Source organism: Ammospiza nelsoni, chromosome Z (assembly GCF_027579445.1).
Source record: "Ammospiza nelsoni isolate bAmmNel1 chromosome Z, bAmmNel1.pri, whole genome shotgun sequence".
NCBI classification, from domain to species: Eukaryota; Metazoa; Chordata; class Aves; order Passeriformes; family Passerellidae; genus Ammospiza; species Ammospiza nelsoni.
Genome location: NC_080669.1, coordinates 77639698 through 77666732, shown reverse-complemented (window position 1 = coordinate 77666732; position 27035 = coordinate 77639698). Strand labels below are relative to the sequence as shown.

The following is a 27035-nucleotide window of genomic DNA, read 5'->3' as shown; positions in this document are numbered from 1 at the left end:
TTCCCTTGTGCTTATGTACTCCAGAGTAGTCCTATGAAAAAATTCCCTATTGGGTATTCCCTATTCCCTAAAAGTATCTATTGGGTACTTTTCAAATCTTCCCTTGCATCACTGTATCTATCCAGCTACAATGCAAATGAAGGATTTTATTTGTGAGTTCCACAGAGGTGCTTCTCTGCTTCTCCTTTACTTTAACATAGGTTTTGAAACTTTTCAGACCAGAAAAGATCAGAAAATACCTCTTGTAAACAAGAAGCGGTGAAGTATTTTGCTTGGAGACAGAGTTCCTACGTCTTTGGGAACAATGTTCCTTGAAACATTTGTTATCATTTCCTCTTTTAAACAGTTAAATAAAGAGACCTTAAACCAAGGGTTCACAGCGATACTAGCAAACAGTTAAGATAATATTTGTAGATTATTTTTTCATCAATGATTTCAAAGGGGAAAAGCAGTATAATCTAATTTTAATTGCTGCTCCCATTTCCACAGAATGGTGCATATTGATAAAACAGATGTAATCACACTGCCTCTGGACACTCTTACTCACCGTGGATGGGGACAGGGTAAATTAACCACAACTGAATAGGAGGAAGTATGGGTTACATGAAAACACTTTAAACTAGTATGTAAATACTTTATCAGAAATGTGCTTTGTACAATGCTCTTTGAATCCTTTGGCAGCCAGTCCTCCAGGGGCTGATTCCACAGTTGCTCGTGGTCCCAGAGAGACAGAGCCCCAGGTGTGCTGGAGCTCGGCAGGGCAGCAGAGGGATCAGCTGCATCAGTAAATCACCATCTCCTCTCACCTTGGGCAAGGGACAGAGCTGCACTGCAGGGTTTGCCTTCTCGTTGCAACAGCCCAAGGGAATGCTAAAGCACAGCAAACCTGTACACTAACCATGTCCCTAAACTTTCCCAAAGTGTCCTCTTTCTGCCATGAATTACATCTTACACTGAATGCAAGCCCCATCTCTGTGCTGAAGGAACGTGCTGGAATGGTGGGGCAAATAATTTGCAATTTACTCCTGGTATTCAGGAATCAATCAAAACTTGATGAGTCTTTCAGAAAAACAATTTGTATCTGTGGCTTTAGTAGTCCAAAGAAAAGGTCTCAGCGGGTGAAGAGAGAAAACACAAAAGAGTAAGAGAGGAAGATTGGAAGCCACTGATGTGAAGAACAGATAAAAGATCCAGCCAAGCAGCGCAAGTATATAAAGAAATTATAATCCTGGGGAAAAGTGTAAAGGAATTTAGTGAGCTAAGTTTTCATACTACTGGGGATCCATGCACAATCTCTAGTCAAAAAAAAAAAAAGCAGATTCTTTTTCCTCTGAAGAATTTGGAATATTTTAACCTTTAATGAAAGAGTAGAATTAAATCATCTTGTAATATACAGTCCAGTAAATGTATTTTCTTCATTAATGATTAATTAAGTGACCTGAAAATATCTGAAGACAGAGAAATAGATTCAGATCAAAATTAAATGAAACCAAGTTGTTTTCCCAGTCTAGAGCAAATAAAACCATGTAAATATTTCAGGTTACCTGAAGTCTACTGCTAAACATAAAATAAAGGGGTTTTTTCTGATGATTACTTGGTTCCGTTCTTTTGCCCTTTTGTCCAGCTGCACAGCTGATACAGACATTTGACCTAAAGGGCAAGAAGTGCACTTAGAAATAAATCTAAGTAAAAAGCCAAGAACAAACGCTGCAATGTTTTTTGTCCTGTCTGTTTTTCTGCATCTCAGATAACAACCCCAATCTTTAAGGAATTCCACCTTGATACCCAGATCTGGCTCAGAAATCTAATCTGACATCTTTTTCCATGTTTTAAACTGCAAGAATGACAAAGAAAAACAATTATTTGAAAATCCCTATTTAAAAAATCTTATAATGAAACTGTTCTCATAAGTGAATGAATTAGGCTTAGAACTGGCCTGAAAAATTCCTTATGGGTTTACAAGTTGCAGCAAGTCTCCAGGGAGCTAGATTCTGAGCTATAAACCTGCCAAAGTACACAGATCTATGCAGTGTAGACAATGTTTGGGAGCTGACAACTTTCCACGTCTCCTGTGTTAAATCACACTTTGCACAGACTTAAATGTAAGGTAAAAATGATAAAGCTAGGAAGAAGGAAAATTCCAGATAGTAGCAGAAAAACAAATATAAGAGTAGTTGTTTCCAATCTAACAAGCTTAGGAGGGTTTCTTCCTTGTTTCCTTTGATTTGCAAACTCCTGTAGAAATGATTTAATGTTCCTTAGCGTTTTAAATGTGCTTTGCAAAAATGTTTATCCTTCCCCTTCCTTGTCTTTTTCCTCTGTTTATTTCAATGCCAAATGAAAAACAATTACTCCAACTTACACTACCATTCAAAACTGTTATTGTGAAATGAGTCTGGGATAGCTTCTTGACCACCAGCCCAGTGCTTGGATTTGGCCTGGCTAGCAGCAGGACAACCGAGATAATAAATGCCGAACCCAGCTTTGATTCCTTCCATTAAGAGACCTTTAGCTGCTTCTCACTGCCTCTCACTCTTATCACCTCCCTGCACTTAGCATGTGCATGAAACCTCTGGACCCCAAGTATCTTTAAGACTCATCCACCCCTCTATCAAACACAGTTGAAACTAAAGAATGGTTTCAAAACTTTTGCTTACGCTCTCAGGGGAGAGCATAATGATGCCCTTAAGCTACAGAAAAGCTTTGCCACAAAACTCTTGCTTCAACCTGATTCTTTTTCAGCAAATAATGTTGAAGGTAACATTTACTTTACCTTTTAGTAACTCCTATGTGTTCCATGCTTGAAAACAGCTGTTTAAAGGAAAAAGTAAAAGGACTCCTTCTCTTGCAGAAAATACTGGGGTTTTTTACACTGGGCTGAAATGATTTTTTTTTTTCATTTGAGAAAACAGCCTTTCCAAGATTTTGAAGGAAAGAGTATTAAGAGCAGGGTACCATAGTGTTTCCTTTTTTCACTGAGTATATTCACATTTTTCAGGCAAGCTCACATATAAAGCTTCTTAGATGTGATCACCAAATCATTAGTAAAAATGGCAATAAATAGAAAATAAAGCAAGAAGTTTTATAAGATGAAATAGGCATTGAAAAACTTTTTATCCTTGAATGTATTTCACTTTGATAGAATTACAGACAAGTATTTGTGAGAAATCTTGCATGCATGTCTTAAGGGTGGGACAGTGGGAAAAATTCTATCAGAATTTATGTATTTTGGTAGATCATACCTCAAACAATTTCTAAAGCGTGTAATTTATTTTTAAAAGCTGTGTTTTCCTTTTCTGAGCACTTTGAACTCTGAAGAGAGTTGTGCAAAGAAGGATGTTCCAGGAAGAGAAAAGAGTCCTCATTTCCATTCAAAACTGTTGTTTCTCAACTATTAGTTTTCTCCCCAACTATTGGAGATAAACCTATGTATGTATGGAGGAGGAATGATTCTTATGGTACATGAAGCATTTAGGCTTGATATTTTTAAAAAACCACATAGCTACACAACCTGGCTCTGTTTCCACTATGTACTTAATGCGTGCTTGTAGTGTTTCCAATATTTATGTGGCACAGTCAGAGAGAAGACAATGTGTTGTGCACCAGAATGCATCAATATAATTTGCCTACATTTAATAAGTTTCAGTTAAAAACAGTAGTTTTTAACTAATGGTGTAGTACCACATGACCACGTTGATTTTGAAACTGGAATTACAATAGGAAACAATTTTTTTGCAACACTACCCAGCTTCGTGCCTCCCACCTAGGATACTAACCTTCCTGAAAACACAAAGTAATCCACTTACCCTTGCAGCCACAAGGGAGCCTAAGCAACACACGAAACACAGAGCACTGGAGCAGTGTAAATGTAATGTAAATATGTGGGCATTTAAAGCAACCAGGGCTGCAGACCTGAACGGGATGGTTTTGACTGAAAGCCCTGCTTCAGATTGCATTTTTAATGCAGGTGTTAGTCAAGCAACAACTCAGGGTTTGTTACATCCACAGGGCTGGTTGTTCCTCTTTATTTTCCAATGTTTTGAATTTTCTTTTATACTTTTCTTGCTATTTCAGTGTTTTCTCCCATTTGTACATTTGTGAAACTACTACTGAGAAGAAACATGTCACCAAAATGGCCATAATAATTTTTTTATGAGGTAACTAAGGATTTGGGGTTTAAGAAGATTGAGAACTGACTTTTTTTAAAAATACTTCTGTTTTCCAAGTGATTAGGTGATTTTTGGATCCATTGCTTATTCATGGGCCTGCTTGAGTCATCTAAAGTAGATGTGATTTTATCAGGCTTTGACAAAGTCAAGTTACATCAAATTATCTCAAAGTAAGCATCCTCTGCATGGAGAGATTTAGAACCACCAGTCAGTTCTTTTTCAAAACCTTGGCTGCTACATTTGGAAGCACTTTAACCCAACCACCCTATTCTGATGCAAGTAAATTATGGCATTTTCCCCATAGACAGTTTCAATATTTGGCCAAATCAACAACAGAAATGCAAGAGCTGCATCAGATGCCTGATCTGTCATGGGGCAGATCAGCTTATGCAGAGTTTCGGCTGAAGAATTTATTCCACAAGGAAAACCACGCTGGCATTCAGCCAGAAGATTAAAACATTCCTTGGGAGGCAGCCCTGCTGATTGTCAAGGCCATGTGGTGTGTGCTGGCTGATGTTTCCATAGAATTTTCCTAACCTTGTGAAGCCCTGTGTAAGGAATGTTACTACCAGGGTTTGAAACTCTTCTCCTGCAGTGCAGCTCTCTCCTTGCTGCCCAAACACAGAGCTGTAGCTCTACAGATAAACTCAGCTTCAAATTTTATAGGCCTCAGGGGATAGGAGGGATTGTGCTGGCACGATGGGCAGTGCAGGGGTGTGTGTTTGCCTCCTCCCTCTGTGATGGCACTATCCTGTTAACATTAGTCTGCCAAGTTAGGTACATCATGTTCTAGCAGGACACAGCCTCCTAATGATGTTTGTGTGGCAAACAACAAACTTTATTTCCAACAGGCGGTCTGCATGGGATTAAAGGCTGCTATATCACAATTGGATTTTGGTCATTCTTACAGTCTGAGAAATCAAAGCAAAGCCACTTATTTCTAGTAAAAATAAATTAAAAATCAAAATATTCTAGAGAAAGTTGTGTTGTTTCTTACAGGAGAAAGAAAAAAATCATGGCACTGTCTGATATCCATTAATGGATCTTAAAGGAATGGAGTTTTTGTAGTTAGCTTTATTTCTGCTGTGGGCCAGAAATAAAATCAGAGTCCCATCGAAGCAGTGTCCCTCAGTATCAGCCCCTGCTGCAGTTCAGGGGGTAGAGCACCACTCAAAGCAGGCCAGGGAGAAAGGAGCAGGATGCAGCAGCCCTCAGCACAGCCTGGGGACACAGTGCAAAGAACCCTGCAACTGAGATTTGTTGTGTCAGGCTTCCAGCTTGGCTGGTGCTTTTCTTCCAGGAGTATACAATCCGGGGGGCTCTTAAAAGTAAGTCAACAAACATTTTTAAAATGGTATTAAAGGAAGAGAAAGAAAGCACTTAGGAAAACTGGCAGGCAGAAGGAAGGGCATAGGTTAGGTGCAGAGTAGAGGGATTGGAGAGAATGATGAAGGAAACAAAGGGAAAAAATAACAATGTGAAAACAAGTAATGAAAGGAGTGACTGTAGAAACAACTGACAATGTAAAGGAGTGAAGTAAAATATAATCTCTTATGCAGACATTCATGATTAGGAAAGGTTATTTCTCTTTCATTTTTATTTCTTTGGCAGAGAAGGGGGAGCTGTAGGGAGGAGGAAATTAAGTTTTTGGTACTGGTGCCGATGGAAAATTTTGTTTCAGCTTCAGCTCAGGCAGAGAAAGAATTTTTCCTGGTCAGACCCAGGTGAGGGGTTACAGAGCAGTGGTATCTCTGTCCAAGGCAGAAACCCTTAGTATCTGTATTAATTTGTCAGGCCTTGACTAAGGAAAGCAATATTAATGAGACTTTAACATACTTGCCACTGGCATGTGACATGCGTCTATAAATATTTAAGGAATGATGGGATCACTTAACCACTCTTTCTTCATTTCAGCCTCAGTTCCCATCCCAAAATGAACTGGAAAATTTTTTATGCACTTTGGCTTCTCTCAGTTAAATTAACACCCCCACCCCTCTTTCTATACCTCCTTTCCTGTCTAGTTCTTCTGAATCACTCTCTCAAGCTGTGTCCAGGCTGCTTTCAGCTCCGGTGTTGAACTGCAGCTTGTCACTAAAGGCACCTTGGCATGTACATAAAAGAGATTTGAAGGTGGAAATGACCACCCATAAAATCACCTCATCCCTCCAGTCAGTGTGGGATTGTTCCTGCAGCACACTCCCCAGGGCCTGGGCTTTTAATGCTTTGAGCAACAGAAATTCTACCTCCACCCCCTTTGGGAGGAGTGCATGAGGGCTCTTAGATCACAATCTTATGCAATTTTTCCTGATACATAGCCTGCATTTTCCTTTGTTTGATGTCTTCACTCCATTATTCATATTTATAACTGGTGCTGGGTGAATCCCAGGTGGTTCTAAGGTTTATTTCTGTTTAAGAAGGCACGCAAAAAGCCAGAGACTACTCCACATTCTTTAAACCTTTTGGTGCCTTCCTGTCAGGCTCTGTTATTTCTTCCCTGAAACTGCCCAGGACCCAGCAGAAAGCCCCATTTCTGTCTATCCCAGAAGGGTAGAAGATTGGATACTGGCCAGTCCCGTGCTCTGGTAAATCTATCCTTAGAACAGAGACTAAAGCCCTCATCTCCTCAATATACAATATGCCTTTTCCTCATCATTACCCAGTAGCCTAAGTCCTCCAGTTTAATGTCCTGCACTCATCAGGCTGTTGCTGTGCTTTTTGTACTCCCTTACCTAATGGAGGGGTTTATCAATCCGTTCTTATTGCACTTCTTCCTTTGATGTCTGAGCACAAGAGACATTCTTTAAGTATTTTTTCTTAAGAAAGAAAGAAAGGTATTTCTTAAGCTGTTATTTCAGTTGATACCCCATGAAATGCTGCACTAATCAAATGGGAGCAAGTGGGATCCTCTCATTTGTTCTGAGGAAATCTTGCTCAGCAGGATTTAGTCAGGGGCTGTGAATTGTTCCTCTGGACCCTCCATCCTGCACATGCAGCCAAATACTGCACAAGAGTCTCAGGATACTCCATGCTTTAAGCATGCCCAAGCAAAAAGTCCAGCTTAATGGTTCCTGGCAATCCAGTTTGGCAGGGACACATTATACATGTGTGCAAGGCAATGACGGGACTTTCTGACCATCTGAAATTCTTCATTATGGGAGCAGGCTCCTCCCTTCAGATCCTCCTCCATCCCTTCAGCCAGAGGGACTGCTCCTAGCACTCTCATTTTAACAAATACCAGTCACCAGGGCTGCAGCAAGTGCCAGATCATACCTCTCTTCTGTAAGGGTTGGAGAGGGATTTAAATCCATGTTGCTGTCAAAATGGCTTCTGTGCTACAGTGGAGTGTCTCTGCTCACTCTTCCCCTTTGAAGATTAAATAATGATAAAAATTGTTCTGCTGCATCAAGAGAAACAAAAAGTGAGAAATGTCTGTTGTAGTCTGGTAGTCTAGGCATTCCGATTATGGAGAAATTATTTTTAAATGCCTTTACCTGAGGCATTCTCATTTTTTATGCAACAGTAAATTGAGTACACACTGTTCCACAAATAGCATGGTTTTTTTTCTCTTAGGACACAGGAAGACTGCAGTTATAGACCTCATCCAAACGCAGGATGCTGGATTTCCTCCAGTCACGCCACTCCTGCTCTAACACTAGGCAGGACAGGAGGAAGAGGCACAAGCACCACTTCTCCCATGTGCTTGATTTGTTTTAAGTGTGCTTTTAGCCTGCTAGACCCCAAAAGGGGGAGCTTGCTGGCTTACAGGCAGCACTGTGGGGGTTGTTGGCCTTTGGAGGTGCTCATGTAGTGAGCAGCTGGGGACCTGGTCTGTTTTCACACCACAGAAACAGAGGTGGGAGAAAACCAGAGCTTACATAGATGTGAGCTTCCTCTGTCCCTGTCCTGGACAATTATAAGTACATGGTTACTTTTTTTGCCATCAGCTCATTTTTGAACTATATACACAGGTATCAGAAACCTGAAAGCAGGGATTTATTGTCTAAATTAAAAGGCAGTGTCAAGAAGTAACTGACACTGATAATAAACTGCCACACTGCCAGAACAATTAACTGGGAAGAGTACTTACTTATAGAAAGGGGAATATGATTATTTTTTTCTGAGGCAGAGGACTAAAGGCCAACAAACCAACCCTAAAATGACACAGGAAGACTTACCAAGAGTAGCATATGTACACAGGGAGACCCTTTTTTGGCTCATACAGGCTTTACAGACTGTAAATTATGGTTATTCCTAGGAGGAAAGAAAAGAGGTTCTGTCAGTTGTACAATTACTTTTTATTGGCAGTGCTCTTTCAACTCAAGAAAACATTGGCTGAGGTTCAAGACCAAGATTTGGCTCAAATGCCACCACAATTTTTCAGAAATGTGATGAATGTTCCTCAAGAAATAGTTTCCTAAGGAAGCCACAAAAATGCGTCCAGCTAGGTTTCAGGATATCTAAAATGATATCCAGAAGTTGCTACCACTGAAGATCAATTGCCTTAAGTAATTTCACCAAATTACATTTTTACCTGTCAGACTGGCTGAGGCTCTTTGACAAAGGGATCTCTGACACATCTGGATGAACAGTTTCATCAACTGTGATGTATGTATACCTCTACACAATTCATCACACCCATCTCAAGCATTTATTTTGAAGGATAAGTTATTAAAAAAAAATGAAATTACCTATCTAGTAGCAGTGGAAGACAGTCCTGTCACTGTGACATGTTGGCCTGAGGGTCACATACTGAACATAAATTCAGTCAGCGATATCTCATTCCTGACTGAAAAAATTCCCAAGCCTGAGTGAAAACGTCATTTTAGAAAAGCTGATGAGCAATTTTTTCAGTTGCTGTCAATGAAGGCAAGATGTCAAAAGTCTGTCTACCTGCTGTCTGCCCTGAAGATGTATACCTATGATACAGCAGGGTTAAAGCATTAATAATTCTCAGTTCTAGAAAATTTAGAAAATTAGCAAATACTAGTAAACTAATCTTTAGCTTTCCCTGACCTGAGCTTTAAATTGCTAGAAGAGACAGGAGATGTTTCATTTATAATTTCCACTTTTGTTCCCAAAACACCTTTTATGGTTACTGCAGTTGTCTAGAACAAAAAAGGCTATTTGTGCAATTTTTCTATGATGCTTTATACAGAAATACTGGAAAATTTCTCGGTACTTCCAAAGGATTCCTGTCTGTAATGGGATGAAGATATAAAAACGTAACCATCAAGCAAAAGCAGGAGAAATAATAGTTTTTATTTGTAAAACATGCATATAAGTGTATCTATAAGGAGCAGATTTAAAATAAGCTACATTCTAATAAATATTGGGAACATCTTCTACAGTTTCAGAAGATCAGTATCTTTGGACTTTTAATCAGCTATACAAACTGACATTTTTTTTTACAGTATTGAGTTAATTAAATGTAGTGACATATTTAGAGAATTACCAGAGAAAAGCACTGCTGCTAGGATATTAGTTCAACCCTCCCCTAACTGAATGGGCCTCTCCAAATCGGTATTTTTACTCTGTGTTTTTTCTTTTCTGCACTGTAGAAAGGTCCATGGTTAACCCACAGCATTTTTATCTCTCCATCAACTCTCCAGTGAATTCTTGATACTTTGATACAAGTGTGACCAGATACTTCTTCCTCACACTCATTTCCAGTTATTTCAGAGTATAAAGGCCTGGCATACTATCAAACACAGATCTTAAATTTGGCAACATTGCTCCAACAGACACATGCATACAGAAAGCAGAAGGCTAGACAAAACAGGATAATGTGAAGACTGTATTTAATAACACAGGAAATCAAAATTCCCCAAATTTGGTAAAATTGCTGCTAAGAAATGAACTTGTAGCTTAGTAAAATATATAAATTTTGCCCCTCTGCAGGCTGTAAAAATTAATGCTTGCTAGTGAAGGTTTCAATGCATTTCAACAGTTTGATTCATAATTACTTGCATTTCTAGACAATTGAGAATAAATACAAAAATATTCAAAGTTCATTTGGAGTTCAATGACTAAAACCTTTCCCAGATCTTAAAATGCAAAGGGGGAGATTTTTTCCCAAGGAAAGGTTAGATTGATTTTATCAGTTGCTAAGCCTTATTAAAATCAGTGGTTCTTACAGTTTCTTAGACCAAGAATAACCCTCCTGTTATTAACTCTGTACCATCTGACAATACCTTCTTATGTGGAACAGACCAAGGATGTAGTAAATAGGTGACAAAAGACACCATAGAAACAGGTGATAAGATATTCTTATGTCTTTAATGGAAACATTTTGTTACAATTTAGGTTATGTGATATTCTTGCATTTTTAAAATGTGTGAAAGAAAATGCACAGAATAAAAAGTCAAAGGACACCAGTGAATGTAGGTATTTTAAATGACCAAGTCATAGAAGAAATAAAATACATTACACAAACAAACAAAGGTTATATCCACAGTCATGAATACGCACTCTCCTCTACACAAAAACAACAATAAATAAAATCACATTATATGCAGATAGTTCTACTTACATCAGTACAATGTACTGTGCAGCTTTCCAGTTGTTTTCTGCTCAACAGGTACTAGGTTTCTCTTTTGTCCAGTATTTTTCCATTAATAGGGAACCACAAAAAAGGGGTAAAGTTCCTTATATTGTCTCTCCTGAGTCCTGTTAGTTTTTGATTGTTACACCCTATGCACAAGAAACACAGCAAATTCTACCCATTGCCTTCATGCTGCCTCTCCAGGTTTTCTCAGCACTTTCAGACCTGTCCAGAAAAGATTCTTTTCTAAGAGAAAGAGAAGTCCAGACCATCCCCAAGAAGAAAGCAATGCAGCTATGCTCCCTGTGCCTGCTGGCAATGCACAACACCAGTGAAACCTCTGTTTGTAGCTGGGCCATGGGGGGCAGAATTGCACGCTCCCTGTGCATATCAGTTGACATTACAAAAGAAACCCCTAAAAGAAAATTTCTTTTTTTTTTTTAATTCCAATTTTGGTACATTTTTGTTGCTTGCTTAAGTGTTCTCTAGAAACATTCATGTCGCAGAAACACCAAGGAACGGTTCACACAGAGCGAATTTTAACCTTTCAAAGATTTGTTATCTAATGAATCCACCTAACATTTCTGAATATAGCTTAACCTACAAACTGCAACAGTGTCAGATTATTCAGGGTAATTTGTCTTTGATGCAGAATATTATTTTAGTGGCTAGTGAGAGATTTTGAGGGAACTGTAAGCATCTCCTTTTTGCTAGTTTTTTATGCTGTAAATTTGCTGTATGTCAGTTAGGACCTTCTAAAAGGTAAATTCTGGGAGAAGTAATAGCATAATAAAAGTCTCTACAGTGATACACTGGACACAATGAAACATTAACCCGAGAAAGCCTCAAAACCGTGGCAGCCTTATCTTCTTGATCAAAACCAGCAGTAACTCCATAAAAAGTTCCACATTAACCTTTTTCCTTTCTCTCTCTATGTGTGACACAAAGGGGGAGCTGCATTTATGACAGACTCAAGGCTTCACTGGGGCAAAGCACAGTGCTCAGGCTTTCTGTTGTTATTCTTTAGAAGAGAACAGACACCATCAATGTCTGCTGCACAGCTTGCTGACCCTGCAGACAGCCAGGTCTGATGTCTCTCACAAACAGCTATTTGTTTTAATTTCAACAATCATTTTTCATCAGTCTCAGAGCTCAGATGTTAAAAGGTATCTGAGAATGGAAAACAATTCAGCCCTCAAGCCATCTGAATTAATTTCTGCCTCTAAGCAGGGATATGCACAGTGCAAACTCTTCAATTTCTTCCACTTGAAAGTCTTCACACACACGCAAATCTTTTTGTGCTTTCAACAGTGAGAAGGAAAGGGGGGGAGGAGAGGTGACACACACACAACATATCTGAAAGCAGAACTTTTCCCAGCATGTCCTTAAAAATACATTCCAAGAGCAACGCCTGTGTTCCTTTGTTTCTAAAAAGGGCTAAAACTGGCTACTACAAAACATGCACTTTGAAATTTATCACTTTACAGCTCACTGTTGTGAGGTGAGCTACTAGGGCATGTTGCTAACCAACAGAAAAGGTAATGTACCCCAAGAAACTGGTATTTCTGTTCCCACGTGCCCTGCTGTGGGGAAGGTGGTTGCTAGACTTGACATCATTTTCTAGCAATAACAACAAGGATGAAAAACCCCACCAGGTAATTCTAGGTCTATAACTCTGATAGTGGCTGGGATGGCCAAGCTGTGATGACACCACAAGGTGTGCTGACAGCTGAGCAGTGCTCAGCAATGAACCACATCTGAAATGGCTCAACACATAAAAGCCAAGACTCCCAGAAAGGAAGGAGCATTTCTGACTAAATGATAGAAAATGGTTGACTTCTTTTCAAAGTACTTCTGAACCTAGACAAAAGACTGTGGAAAAAAAGGGTAATTAAAGACTGTTTACTCGACTCTTGGAGAAAATGAGGAAAAATAACCTTAACTGCTTTGCTGAAAGAACCAGAATGCCCACATGGCTACACGCTGAAGCACAGAGGAGGGCAGTGAAGGATGTGGAACTGTCTTGAGCTCCGGAAAAGGTGGACTGAATTGCCAAAGAAATTTATGACCAGGACTATTAGCTTCCTGTCTTTGATGTCTATTCTTGGCTTTCCAGGAGCATTATGACATTCATGAGGTGAAAACATCATTGGAGCCAAGGTCAGCTAAGGCTGATGCAGCCTGTTCTACTGCAAAGCTGAGAAACTCACTCTGAACTGCTTCAAGCCTGCAGACACTCACTGAGGGCCCGAATTTACTCCCACTGAATCAGTAAGAGAGTTTTTTTGTCAGTTTAATGTGTGATTGTATTTCTAAGCCAAAAAATGAATCAGAGATCAACTTCCCAGTAGAACATGTTGTCAGGGAGAACACTCTTTATTTTGTCCAGCACAAATGTTTTCAAAGCATTAGCTACACCTTAATAACTCTCCACTGAAAAATCCCAACAAAATACTTCCAATAATGCAATGATACATTGCTAAAAACAAATTGAAAATAGATCAACATGGTTTATTTTCAGAAATTAATTAATACAACTCTTTAATAAACTGAATTCTGGTCACAGTCTTCCGAAGTGCTCTCAATCACACTCAATCACAAGTTTTAGCAAAGACTGAACATTTTCAGAGCTCAGCTAGGTGTGGTCTTCAGTGAAGCACACTAGAGCAGGAACTGGTGTGGGTAGTAGTCACAGACAACTCAGAACACACAACCTGTCCATAAACAAACATTTCAGAACTACCAGTGGCCCAGGACAAAGCACCTAGACATCTGACTCTGAAGCTGTGGGTTTCAGGAAACTAAATAACAGATACTCTTGAAAGTTCTTCTTCATCTTTGTCACTTGCAGTAGAAGCCTGGGTGTTGAAGTTATGAGGGTAAAAAGGCAGGAAAACTGTCCATAGAACCCTCAGGAAGAGGATTCTGAAGTGAACCAGATATTAAGCTGACCACTGTTCAGTAATTTTAATAAATACAAAATTAGCAGAATTTATCAAATTTTAACAACAGAGTATGAAGCCACTAGTTAAATTTCAATTTAACAGGCACAACTGTAAGAATTAACAATAAATATCACCTACACAGCCAGCCTTTCTTAAATTCAAGCACATGGCAAATCTCCCTTTGGTTCAGCCACAGCCAGGATCATAGCCTTTGGTCCCAAGTGAGCAAAGCACTTAGAAGCTGAAGTTGAGCATATTTTAAGTGTGTTCTGAGTGCTGAGCTGAGTCAAGGGTCTCCTTGTGCTTCTCTGTAACACAGACGTATGTCTGTAATACGGGCAATTTGTTGAAGCCAAAAATGTAGGTTTTGAAACCTCTTTTGAGGATCAATTATTATTATTTTGATTAGACATTCCCTTACAGAGTTCGGAGCCTAAACATTGTGGCATTGAGCTAATGCAGATGAACCAGAAAGGAAAAGTGCATCAGCCAGTAAAGAATCTCTTTGCTGAATAATCTAAACTCAAGGCAGCTTCTGATCTCTGCTCCATGGAAGACTTGGGGACTATTAGCAAGAGGCCTGTGAAAGGCAGCAAAGAAGAGCAAGTTTATTTATGCTATGAAGGAATCTACTTATGTGAAATGTCTTAAATGATCTCCACACTTCCATGGGAAAAACACATACATTTGTGTGCATCAATTTGCAAACATTAAAGCCCGTTGATCTAAAATGCTCCAAGGTGCAAAAGAAGGTTCACCTCTCTTGGGAGGTGCTGGGATGCACAGTTTGGGCTAAGCCAGCTCAGCACCCCACCAACAGACATCTCACAGGAACACCTCCTGAGGTCATGATTTAAAACCCTACAGAAAGGTTTTAAAGCATTAGAATTAATATTATTTTAAAAAAGTGACCTTTTACTATACTTTTTTTATAGGTATCATAAAATGACATAATAAATAAACTGTCATGAGAATTTATTGTCCCAGCCAGATCTCCCATCTTCTGGTGTGACTCAACTGTGCATGGCACAGGAAAAATGCACATCTACACAGCTGTCTTGATTCCAACCCTACCTGTTTGAGTACTAGTTCATACTGCAAGACAAGTCACAAGAAAAATAATTTCCAAAAGAGCTTATGTTTCAAATTACACCCTCTTCTCTACACATTTAAAATTTTTCCTTGCCTTTTTTTCTGAGGCAGAGTAGTCAAATGGGTAAAAGAAAGGCCTATTTGCAAAACCAGAAGTAGATAAAAAATATCTTTAAAAAATCCCAAACTTTAAGCATGCCCAGGGGCTAGACAAACTCAACTGCTTGGGGAGAAAAAAAAAAATCCAGAAACTAATCAGGAAGTCTTTTTTCCTCCCCAAGTCCATTTCAGTATGAATGCTGTTCTAGCCTACTTCTGGTGCCCATGAAATAAGGAGAATACTTCAGAAAAGTGTCCAGATTGGTGCTGCTTTGGCTAAAGCACGTTTGTAGAGGTCACACAGGCCCAGACTGGGAAATGGGATGCTGGAAATCAATTTCCTGTAGTGGAGCTGCCCTGACAGTCAGGAAGCTTTGCTCTCTGGCTGCCTGGGACATAGGACAGTATATCACAAGGGCAGGTGATGAGCCCTCCATATGCTAAGAGTAAATTGAAATGTAAGGGAAAAAAACCCATGTCCAACAACAAATAAAAGGCAGCAGAAAGCAGACACAGCGAGTTTCTGCTCTTCACTCCCAGGTATCCCAAAGTGGTTTCTCAGAGTTGGAAGTCTGGCCAACTGACTTTCAGGGCCTGGAAGTTTTGTAGAAATCAGGCTTCAGAGCCAGTTTTGAGATTAGCTTTCAAGTCTGGCTAGAACTGATGAGATGAGAAAGCTCTGTTTATGAAATCAGAATAGAATAAACCAAAATATTTATTGGACTCTTAGAATCATAGTCATAGCTCTGTTTCCCCACTGACAATACTTTTATGGATCTTCTTCACTACATTTGCAGCAAGCATGGTTCATTTCCATTTGTGGACTACAAAGTGCAAAGATCTCCTTTGTCTAGTATAAAATAACTTGTCAGTAACTAATTCAATACAGATTCAATTTTGCTCCTGGTAAAATAAATGGCAAAATTTCCAGGGGATACTGATGGCAGCAGGATTACAGTCAGCCTCAAATAGGGTTTTAACACATGATTCCTGAAGGTATTCCTGGGTGCTTAATTGTACACACATGGATAGTTAAATCTCAGTGACTTCTACAGGACTCTTTAACATGTGAAAAATGCATTATTTACAGCACCAGGGTGATCATCACATAGACAATTCAATAACTGCATTTTTGTTTTTTAAGTAACTATTTGCATGTTGCACATGACTGGAGAAAAAAGTTGAGCAAAAAAATCCATTACCATCCACAAAGTCATTTCTTCTCCCCTAAGTACTGGTTCAAAAATGTATTTACAGCTGTTGACTTTCCCTGCATATTACTGCTATCATACAAAATGTGTCTTCAAAACATCCTCTTCCTTAATTTTTAAACCTACCAAAGCAAAAATAGATACTTTAATAGAAAAATACAAGATTAAAAATATCCTAAAAAATAAAATGGTTGCATGGAATGTCATTTTTATACACACACACAAAAAAATCCCCTTTTGAATTGCATCAGCTATACAAACACTTTCGTATTTACAGTTATGGATGCAGTCCTGTGCTCACTGAAGTTAATGGGATTTTGCCATTGACTTCACTAGGAACAGGAGCAGGCTTGACATGGACTACATCTGCTCTTCTGAAAAGTCATGGCAGTGGACAGAAAAGAGTGTGGCAAAGCACACACAAAACTGAGGAATTCATCAGTCCTCTCCAGAGATCTGATTGTCTTCTCTGTCACTATTTCACGTGTGTGAAACTCCTCATCCTTCACTGGAGTTTTTCCTAAATCCCACCAGCTAGGAGGGAAAACAGTGCTTTGGACTGTGGCACCACACAAACAGGGAAAGAATGGTTTGTGTGTTTCCACCTGCCTGACTTTCTCAGAGGAATTAATTAGAACCAAGTGCCAGTTCTCTCCCAGAACTAAGGCCCGTACACCAACTTTCATATCCCCTGTTATCAATGTCAGTGATTCAGTGATGCAGGAACATACCCCAAAACCAATCCCTTTTTTCCTTTTGACAGCAACCAGCACCTGTGCTCCTGAAACCATATTTGATACTCATGGGTGAGATGCAAATATGGAAGGAGGTGGTAGAAGCTAAAAAAAAAATAAGGGAACAAAACGAGGCATTCCCCATCAACTAAACCAAGATCTTCTAGCCTTAATATATGCCTTAGGAAATACTGTCTTTACATATTAAGTACATCCCATAACATCAAACTGCATAATTTTCTTTTCCCATGAGATGAAAGGCCGTGCGGCATAATGTGATTAGTAAATCATTCCTGAGCTTCTGAAAGAAATTAAGACAAAATTACTGCTTAAAGAGTGAGTTCTTCAAGAGCCACTTCTTTTTACACTGATGTCTTTGGTTGTGTCCTTTTCTCTAATTCTTTCTTTTCCCTCGGAAGAATGGGATTCTTTTTCATCTTCTCCTTTATGCAGCAGAAAAATGAGATCTAATGGAGTCTTCACGTAACTGCCGATGTTTCCCCATGTTACAGTCCTCCTGTTGAGTTCGTCTCTCAATAGTTATTCTGTATTTCTTTCTGCATGAAGGGAGAGGAACAGAATGAGAAATCTTTCTCCAGCTACAGGCTAACAGACATCCCTTATGAAGAATGCCTGTAGGGGACAGCTGGGTGCCATTTGAAAAATGAAACGTGGCAGAATGTGAAACCCTGGTCAAAGATTAAAGTAGTTTGCCTCAGAACATTTTACCCAGACTCAAGAATGCCTGTTAATTTCTACATGGCAGTCTCAAAGCACTAAGGCACGGACATTTGCTTCTTTGAAAATTTCTGATCTAAGTGATTAGGAGTTTTTGTGAAGTGTCATGTGAACTGTGTTACTTCACTGCTTTATATTGATCAAAGCTAATTTTCTTTTCAGTGTGCTGGGTGGGGGGGAACTTTCTGCAGAGTTCAAACAACAGCTCTGACTATTCAGCTGCCTTTCTCACTGAAACTATGTATTAACTAACTAATCTTCCCATTTCCCTCTGAGAAAGCTATGATGTTTGTAATGTCAGAGGAGGTAACATGATGAATTAAGAAGAGGGATGTAGAAGACAGATAAGAAATAAACACAAATGCTCATGTATCAGACACAGCTCTTCCTGTGTGTCTTCCTCTAGGGCCTTTTGAAGAATTCTGCTATGCTTTGTACGTCAAACAAACCCTCTGACAGCCTTTTAGCTTTCCCTTTATTACCCAAATCTCCCCCCAAAAATCAGATGATTGACATTTACATTTGATACTTTTAAGCTTCCGCTCTGTTTCAGGACAAATTTTTCAGAAGGGCATTAGTCCAACCCCACGTGCTTGTACTGCTGGAGGAGATGCATGGCAAAAACCTGGTATGCCAAGGAAAGCCCTGTTCCACCAGCACAGAGAGCAGGAGTCACAGCTAGGTATGCAGCAGTGGAAGAAAGATTTTCACAACACCAAGGTTTTGATTCAAGCAACATGGCTGAATAGAAAGTGACAATCTAAAAGTTCTGAAAATACTCCCTCAATACTTGTGTCTGCATCAGTAAGCTTCAAAATAAATTGAAAAGCCTGTGTTGTTCAATTTCTTTATGTATTTTCAAGTCAGACCCTTACATGGGTCAGAGCATGCACAGTAGTAGCTCTTGCACGAGGACAGGTCCAGATTTTAGATATACAGGTGTTTAAGTTAAAATCTGGTCAAAGTTGCATGTCAGCACTACTCCCCAAACCTTTTAACTTTTTGCATGCACACTCAAAACTGTATTTGTATACTCATTTGTGACAATTACAGATCCAAATGAAAGGTAATCAGAAAGTTATATTTACAGTTTAAAAGCTACAGAAGCTGCAAGCACAAATTACTTCAGGCACACAAATGCTAAACCTACATTCTCTGAAAATATTTATTCTAATGGTGGAAGAAGGAGGTTGTCCCTGCTCCTGCTTTGAGCAATTGCAATCAGATCTCCAGACTGAAATTCACCCACAGGTCTTCAGACATCTCCAACATATAGATCCATCTGACAGCACCTGTAGCTTTCTTCAGTAAACAGAGAAACAAGCACTAAGAGACCTGGTTTAGTTTTAGATGAAGATGACATGAACTGCAGAGAGGAAAAGTGCTCATTTCTCCCCTCTGAGCATACATGAAAAGCCTGGGTGTTGAGCTCAGGTGTATTACATCTACTTCTACAGACACCCACCTTTGCTCACATGGATTTCCAATCCAAATCTTTGTGTCAGATGACAAGGGGTTCTGTTCTTACAGTGATACTTCGCATAGCTTTATACCAGACCAGGATATTTGTTGTTTTATTTCTTGTCCTTACAAACCAGTTCCTTCCCAAAATCAGCAATGCTACAAGCCACACCTAACAACTGACATCTCTCTTTGAGAATCTACGCAAGATGCAAGAACCTCTGATGACATAAAATATGAAGACAGATTTTTGTTCTCTTTTTCTTTTAAAGATAGTCTTTATTCAGTCCAAGCCAACTTAATTGTATCTCAAATGCAAAAAACATACTATATAAGCACTGAATATACGCAAGAATAAAATCACCCTGCAGAATTTCAGTTTTAAGTACCTGATGAATAAGCTTGGTTCTTTGAAACCCTGAAAGTGTCCTGGTGAATTGAAGCAGGCTTTGCCTGTTTTATTTTGTTAGCATTTTTTGTAAACAGTTGTTTTTTAATGGACAGAATTATTTGATTCTTGTATGCAGAGGTTAATTCTATTCTCCTATCTGGCTTTTCCATAGCAGGAGGACAAATTACTGTATACATAAGGTGCTGAACATGTATAACTAATGTATTCCATCAGTATAGGATCAATTATCAAGACTTTACATTTGCTGACTAGCAGTGTAAGAATTATTTTACTCAAACACGAATAAAACACTGATCGCCCTGCACTGACCTCAGCTTAAGTTAAATGCACAGCTTTGGAATCCAAATGCTCTCTTACACCAAAACAGAAATCTCTTTCTGTTCTGCAGTACAATTCCACTCAATACCAGGCAAATGATATAAATCTCTTGCAGATCACAGCCTGCACAACTGTGCTGGCAGGAACAGCAAACAAAGGCAGCTTTCAAGGCCAGGGCATTTTATTAAAGCAACTGTGAATGTCTGGAACTCACTGGAATTACTTCCATGAGTAACATTACTTAGGGATGTGAGTAGTTGCAGGATGAAGACCCAATTCAATAAAATTATTTGGATAAACACAAAAGGACAATCAAAGTGCGTTCACTGTCTCTGGTGAAAATGTTACCCCACACTATTATGGTGCCTCCCTGTCTCCCACCAAGGGTGTTCTGCTCGGAGCTGGGTAGTTTGGATGACAAATAAAAAGTTTACAGAACTTTCAATGAATTGGACTAACCTGAAGAAGTAAAAAGCCATTAGCAATCCTGCTCCAAGCAAGGCACCCACAACTATTCCTGTAACTGCTGATTCTCCTAGACCACCTGCTTGAAAAGGGAAAAAATAAACAATCAGGGTTCATATTGAGAACTATCTGCATTCATGTATTGGAAAATACACACAATTAGGAAATTAGTGACAAACATTTGACAATAACTAAAGCCTTTCAGAGCTCAGGACTCTATGGGAACCTGTTCCAGTCTGCATGTTTACTTTTTGTCCTTGCTTTCCTTGGGGCTGAAAAAGCCCCCAGATCAGCATCAGATGAAGGCACAATTCTGGAGATGTGACACAAGGAAATATTGTTAGGTAACTGGCCTGGACAGCTTGGTCTGAATCACAACACTGACCATGGTTACAGTGATGCACATCATGGGAATCAGCACTGAATATGCCTTGAGTCACTGTAACAGAAACAATCTCATTTTACCTGGATTAGAATCATAACCCTCTGTCACCCTGAGTTATTAAAATGACTGTGATTATCCAACAGTTCCTCAATTTTTTTCTAATTTCCTGAAGATATGTTGTTTCAAGTTAAAGCCATATGACTTTTGACTTGCTTCAAATCTCAACAGAGGCAGAACAGGGACACAGTGGCTGAAGGGGAGCCCAGACAGGGACTGTCCTGGGAAGAGCAGGGATCCTGAAGAACAATAGCATTTTGTGTGCATGTAGTCTACTCCCACTTCCATTCCCACCTGGGTTTGTGGAAAGGAACAGAGGAGGAAATAGAACTGCTCCTTCCTTTTCCTTCATCCCTGACCCTTTGAGGGGATTCTGTCTGTACAAAAGGAAGAAGGCACATGGCTACACCACACTGAAGCAGGTGGTCTGAAGTGTTCACACCAGTCTTTCAAGGGTTCAAGAATTATCAGGCTGGAATTACCTTTTCACTGCAGGACTAGCAATTTGTCTCCTATGAAAAGTTAAGGGCACTTTTTGTCACTGAGGTACCAGTATCCTCCTACCCCAATCTCCCTGCAGTGTCCTACGCACTACAACACGGTCTGTGATTCGAGTGTGCTGGAAAGAATGGACACCTGCCCTTTGGAGGGTAGTCTCAGCCCTCAGAATTCACAGATGTCACCCCATTCAATTATCTTCACTCCTCCTCAACCTACTGAATCCTCACAGTGCCTTCTCACAACGCTGAAAATCATTCTGCACTGGGAGAATGCTGGTCCCACCAGCACAGCTGCTAATTATCAGCATGATTATTCCATGCTGGGGTTTCAGTTACATCCCTCTTTCTGACTAAAAGGCTTCTGCAAAGACCTAAAGCCTCCAGGGCTCTGGCCTGTGCATGATTAGTGCTACATTTAAATTCAGGGAAGTGATTCAGACCATGTACTACCCACGGCTGTCAGACCTTCACCTCCCAAGCACTGGGGAGAGAGAGAGAGCCAGTCACCATGTCTCAGCTGGGAAACTGTGCTGAACAATTTAATATGCCCCAATATGTTGCAGCAACTCATGGATTCTCTTTTTTGGAGCTGGTGCAGAGGCATTAAGTCACTGAACTTACATGATTTGCACGGTGTGTTGTTCGTGTGCTCTGAAATGCGGCTTTCGTCGAGGCGCAGCCTGCCGTGGCTCCACGGGTATTTCACATTCGGGCGAATTTCAAACCGCCCCTCCTTCCCAAAGTAGTCCCCGATCACCTGTGCAAAACAAGAAAGGGATGACAACATTTTCCTATCAACTTAGAGAAGCGAAACAAACAGGAGAGAAGCAGCACTCACTCACTGCTGTGGCATGATGCTGAATGTCAGAGAGGAGGGCTGAGGGGGGCTCTGGGAGGTTAGGCAGTGCACGGCCTGCCCTAGGGCAGAATCAGCTGAACAGAAGCATTCCTGACAGATGTTTATCTAATCTGTCAATGAAAGCCTTCAAAGATGGAGACTTGACAATTTCTGCACCAATTATTCTGGAATTTAGCTAGCCCTACTGTCAGTTGTTTTCCCTAGCATGTAACATAAAATTCTTTTTTTGTAGTTATCCATCACTTGTTACCAAACTGTCAGTGGTCATAGGAACCCTTCCTTTTTGAAACGCTGCTTTACATATTCACAGGCTCTTATCTGATTCTGCCTTCAGGCTTCTCTTCTATATAAATCCAGTTTGTACAAGCTTTTTAACCTTCTGAATATTTGTCCTGCTCTCCCTGGGCTTTTATTCATTTTCTCCACAGTGAGTTGAGGCTCCAGATAGTCACCCAGCTTAAGCTAGACTTGAGTCCTGACTGGGCATGAACAGACCCAGAGCAGCCCTGCCCAGGAGGACTTGGGGGTGCTGGTGGGTGAGAAGTTGGATTTTTTCATACCAATTCATGAAAGCACCTCAGAATTTAAATCATGTCTTCAGCAGTTTCAAGATAACCAATGTGGAGTCTACTGCAGCAAAATGTCTAAAAACACCTATGTACAGCAGCAGGATCATATACTGTGTCACTGAAGTGGTCAGAAGCAATAGCAGAAGCACATCAATAGATCTATTTGTCTTCCCACAGATAAAACACAGATATTAATACACTAGGTTTAGAATTCATAGATAGCCTCTTCAAATCTTTCATCTGAATTTCATTTTTAAGGCAATGACTTTAAAGAATGTTTGCTCTGCCTAAATACACAAAGGTATATTTTCCACTAAATAAAGATATTTATGTCTCTCACAGTTGAAACTGGGATATAAATTCTTTGTAGAATGAATGTGTTCAACATGTGTCCAAAAATTAAGGCAAATGCAGTAAACTGGAAAAAAATAGAGACCATTCACAGGCATTATATTATTTATTAGGAGATTGTTTAATTCAAGCAGGAGTGGGTGAGTCCTCTACTAGCACAACTTACTAAATAAGAAAATAAGCAGAATGGTTTGAGAACAAAAAGCTATAAGCAGGAGCCACATGGATTCAGTTCAGAAGTAGGATATAGATTTTTGAAGAGCAGGAGTGGTTGATGTGTGGAACAAATATTGAGGGCACCAGCAAGGCAGTCCCTGTCCATTCAGTATCTCCAAACAAAAAATAAATGCCTGTTCCAGCATGAGCTTTAGTCACGTGTAAACTAGAGGCCTCCGTAAAGGTTAAGAACCTGCCTGTGTCTAATATAGCAGAGGTCAAACTAGGAAATTCAGGTTTTCTTCTAGCTTTAAACTCTGTGAATAGACCTGGGAAAACAGCTCTGCCCAAACACCCATCCGTCTGTCACAGTTCAGCTGAGAAACATTCTTGTACACAGAAAAAAAATCATCCAGATGAATAGAACAAGTTATCAAAGAAACAATGTTTTTATAGAGACACGTGAAGGTAGAAATTATATGGCAGACAAAAGTAGTAAGTAATTATGTGTAAAATGTTAATTGCATGTATATTTATGTACCTTTTAAAGCAGAGGGAAATTCCACAATAAGTTAAAAGAATAAAGGGAGCATTAAAAAGAAAAAGTAGTTTAAACTGCAAGTGAAAGAGCAGTGGAGGGAATGGTAAGAGAGGGAAATTAAATTTATAAATGAGATAAAAAGCTACTGGGCTGAACAAACAGAAGAAACACAGATTGCTCACACCAAAGTTATCCCAACTATTTTGTACTCCTACTGCCCCTGGGACTGTCTGCAGTTGACTGGTGTTGTTTTTCTATCACTTTTACACATTACAACACACAAGATATCCTCACACTTCCAAAGGGACTCCTTGAATTTTTCTCTGCTGCAGTACCAACAACAATGTAACTTCACTGGACTCAAAACCACACATTGAAATGTCCAGCTCAGATATTGCTACTTTTTGTTTGAGCTTGTTGAAATCAGGGAGATCAGCAAAGCTGAGGCTGATGCTGATTTTGCAACTAACAAATGCATCCACTGCAGGTGGACTTAGGGCAGTGCACGTATTAATGAACTCAGCCCAGACATGCTACTCTGGGTGCAGCTGCTGCTGTTCCTCACAGACTTTTTCACACTCCATCTCTTCCAATCCTTCTGCATCCAATGGAATAACCTATCTGGAATATATGGAGCCATCTGATTAAAATGTTTCTTAAACACTAAAAAGAAGGCACTCAGGAATGTCTGCCTGACCAACAAGGCCAGGAAAGGTCTGCACTCCTGCTTGTGGCTGACCACAGCATAGGATTTAAATACCTGTACTTGCTGTGTTTATACAACTTGTGCATCACTGTTGCTGTAAGATTAATCTTTCTTCCCAAAGAAATCAAAAGTTTTGGTCATTTTTAAACAATAATTTATCATATACAAAATCAGCAGTGCTTGGCCAGCTTGTGAGAATTCACTCTTTAGTTAAAGACTAGCATCATGTGAAGTTCTATTGTTAAAAAAGAGAAGGAAGTTTAAAAAACTTGTTATAACTACTTCAAGATTGCTATTTTACATAAAGGATCTGGTCTTCAGGTTGATAAGATTAAGCCACCAAGTAAAGAGATGATATCACGTTACTTTACACTGAATTACTAATTCATCAGTGGCCAACTGCAGTCGTGTTTGTTTCCTTACCTCCTGTGTGCCTGCCTCCGGGTCTGTCATTCCAATCACAGAGAAATCCCCATATCTGTCTCCATTGGCATCAATGGACACCTGCCCGGCAATGCCTAAAGAATGGCATGTGAGGAATCAGAAGATTAATTAGTTAAAATACTGAGCCTTTCCAAGCAAAACATGAAAACACTGGACAGGTTTTTACAGACCGATATGACAGGAAATCTCATCAGTCTCCCTGCATTTTTGTTGGCATTCCAGAAGAAATTGTAATTTCATCTCGGTGTCTGCATTCCTGAATTCTTAACATTTCTCCTTTTTAAATATTAAACATGTGAAACTGGAGAACACGTGAGAAAAACCTAATCTAAAAACGAGCATGTAAGACTAAAACACAAATACATTTAATGTGAATTATTTACAGAGAGCCTAATCCTGAAATATCTGACGATGCCTCATTGAAGAGAGTCCAGCTCACATGCTGCGGAGGACACAGAGGCAGAGAGGAAGATCCCACAGGCTGAAGGGGCTGCTGCACCCATATAACCAGTCCAATGCTGATTCCACAAAATGGGATACTGGCAATGGCAAGGACAAGGGGACCATGTGCACCACATATGCATCAAGCTCTGCATTCATCTACTTAAGATTAACTACATAATACAAGCAATTTGGTTTATATTCTTAGAGCCCTGTTCCACTTCTCTGTTTTACAATTTCTAGAAAACTTTGGGGAAACTGGGACTCATTGATTCATAGGATATGTCAAGTTTGAAGGGGCTTTGGAGATCTTAAGCCCAACCTCCAGATCAGAGTAGAGTCACCCAGGAGACTCCTCAAGGTTTTATTGGCTTGCCAAAATCTCCAAGGATTTTGGAGAGCAAAAACTCCACAGCCTTACTGGGGCAACTTGTTTGATCTGTCATGGGAAATGAACACATCCTTGGATTCAATCTAAACCTCTTCTAAAACCTCCTTGTGTACAAAAAGCTTGGCTTCAAATTCTCAAGGTGTAAATCAAAACAGAATCTTAAAATCCATCAAGCAATACTAATTAACTACGGTGAAGACATCTTAAGACTGCTGATACACTTTTTCATCTCAGGTACTCTCGAAGGTGATCCTCCACTGCCTGACACCAAACACGGCCAATTACACCCATGCAAGGCAAGCAGGCATCACTGTACATCCACATTACACCAAACACATGCCTGGACCAGGCACAAAGCCAGGGAGGTTCAGGCTCTCAGTGACAGTCAGTCAGAAAAGAGAGGTCAGATATTCAGAGTATCAGTTTCCCGCAATGTGCCTGGTGACGGTGAGTGTGCAACAGCCTTAACACACCTCCGTTTATTCTGTATCTGTTCAGATTTAGTGATGTCAGGAACATTTCGGCTTGCTGTGGTTTTCAAAATATGTAGTAATAATCAAAATTATTGTCAAGCACCTATTTCATTACAACCACACAGTAACCAAGCTGTTGTCAATTCAATTACTGCCAGGAAATGAAATGGGTGTAACAAGCACTTGGCTATGAGACACTGAAAGAAGAGGCCACTCTGAAGAACTGTTGATGTCCCTGTTTACACATCAATTTGGATTCTGGATTTGACTGGAGGTACTAAATGGAGCAGATACTTTTGTGCTCTAAGAAAACCATAACTCTGTTTTTGCAAAGAGGTAATAAAATTGAAACATGGAGTTCCTGTGGGATTTTTTTTTTCAGTCAGAAGAGATTTATTTTTCAATTTTTCATCTGAATCAGAAATAGGAATTTTAAAAGTTGCCATTTCCTGCGATTTCCTTAAGAAACAGAGGTAGGAAATTTCAAAGCTACCTTAATGAAGAATTGCATTTGCATGAAGGTGGAATGATTTTATCTCAACTTTCTTTCTGTTTTTTTTATGTTAGCCAGACAAAAAATTTTGCTACTTTTTCAGAGAAAATGCCAATGAATAGCAAATACTGTCCACCAGATGTGCCCTTATGCCCAGATGCTGTCTTTAACAGCCCAATCTCTGAGAAATCCTTTGATCACCTCAGCCTTATCCTTTTCTAAGCCCATAATGTCTGTGCAGCTGTGGCAGGCAGATGGAATTCTGCAGGAAGCAGCATCTACATTCTGTTGGAAGTCCTGATAAATCAGAGCAGTCAGTAAAATGAGGTGCCAAGACAATCAGATATCTACATGTCAGAAGTTAAATTAATGTCATTAGTGAAACTGGATATCTCATTATCAAGGCCTGCCAAAGTCAAAGGGAATTACAAAGCTTCAGTCCTGCAGCAGAACCTGATGGGTGTGCATGAACCACACTCTGTGA

The 27035-nt window shown here is 39.7% G+C and overlaps 1 protein-coding gene across 2 annotated transcripts in view; it reads right to left on the bottom strand.

Annotated features, from left to right (window-relative positions):
* Positions 1–10423: 10423 nt before the first annotated feature.
* NPR3 (natriuretic peptide receptor 3) overlaps positions 10424–27035 on the bottom strand; it is a 44761-nt gene continuing 28149 nt past the window's right edge. The window contains exons 5-8 of one of the 2 annotated variants that reach the window (XM_059492802.1): positions 24733–24827; positions 21749–21884; positions 20180–20267; positions 10424–17348 (exon numbers count right to left, since the gene is read on the bottom strand). In XM_059492802.1, the coding sequence (XP_059348785.1) occupies positions 17237–17348; positions 20180–20267; positions 21749–21884; positions 24733–24827 (431 nt within the window). In that variant the 3' untranslated portion in view covers positions 10424–17236. The remainder of the gene's footprint in view (positions 17349–20179; positions 20268–21748; positions 21885–24732; positions 24828–27035) is intronic. The other variant, XM_059492803.1, reaches the window with a different exon arrangement.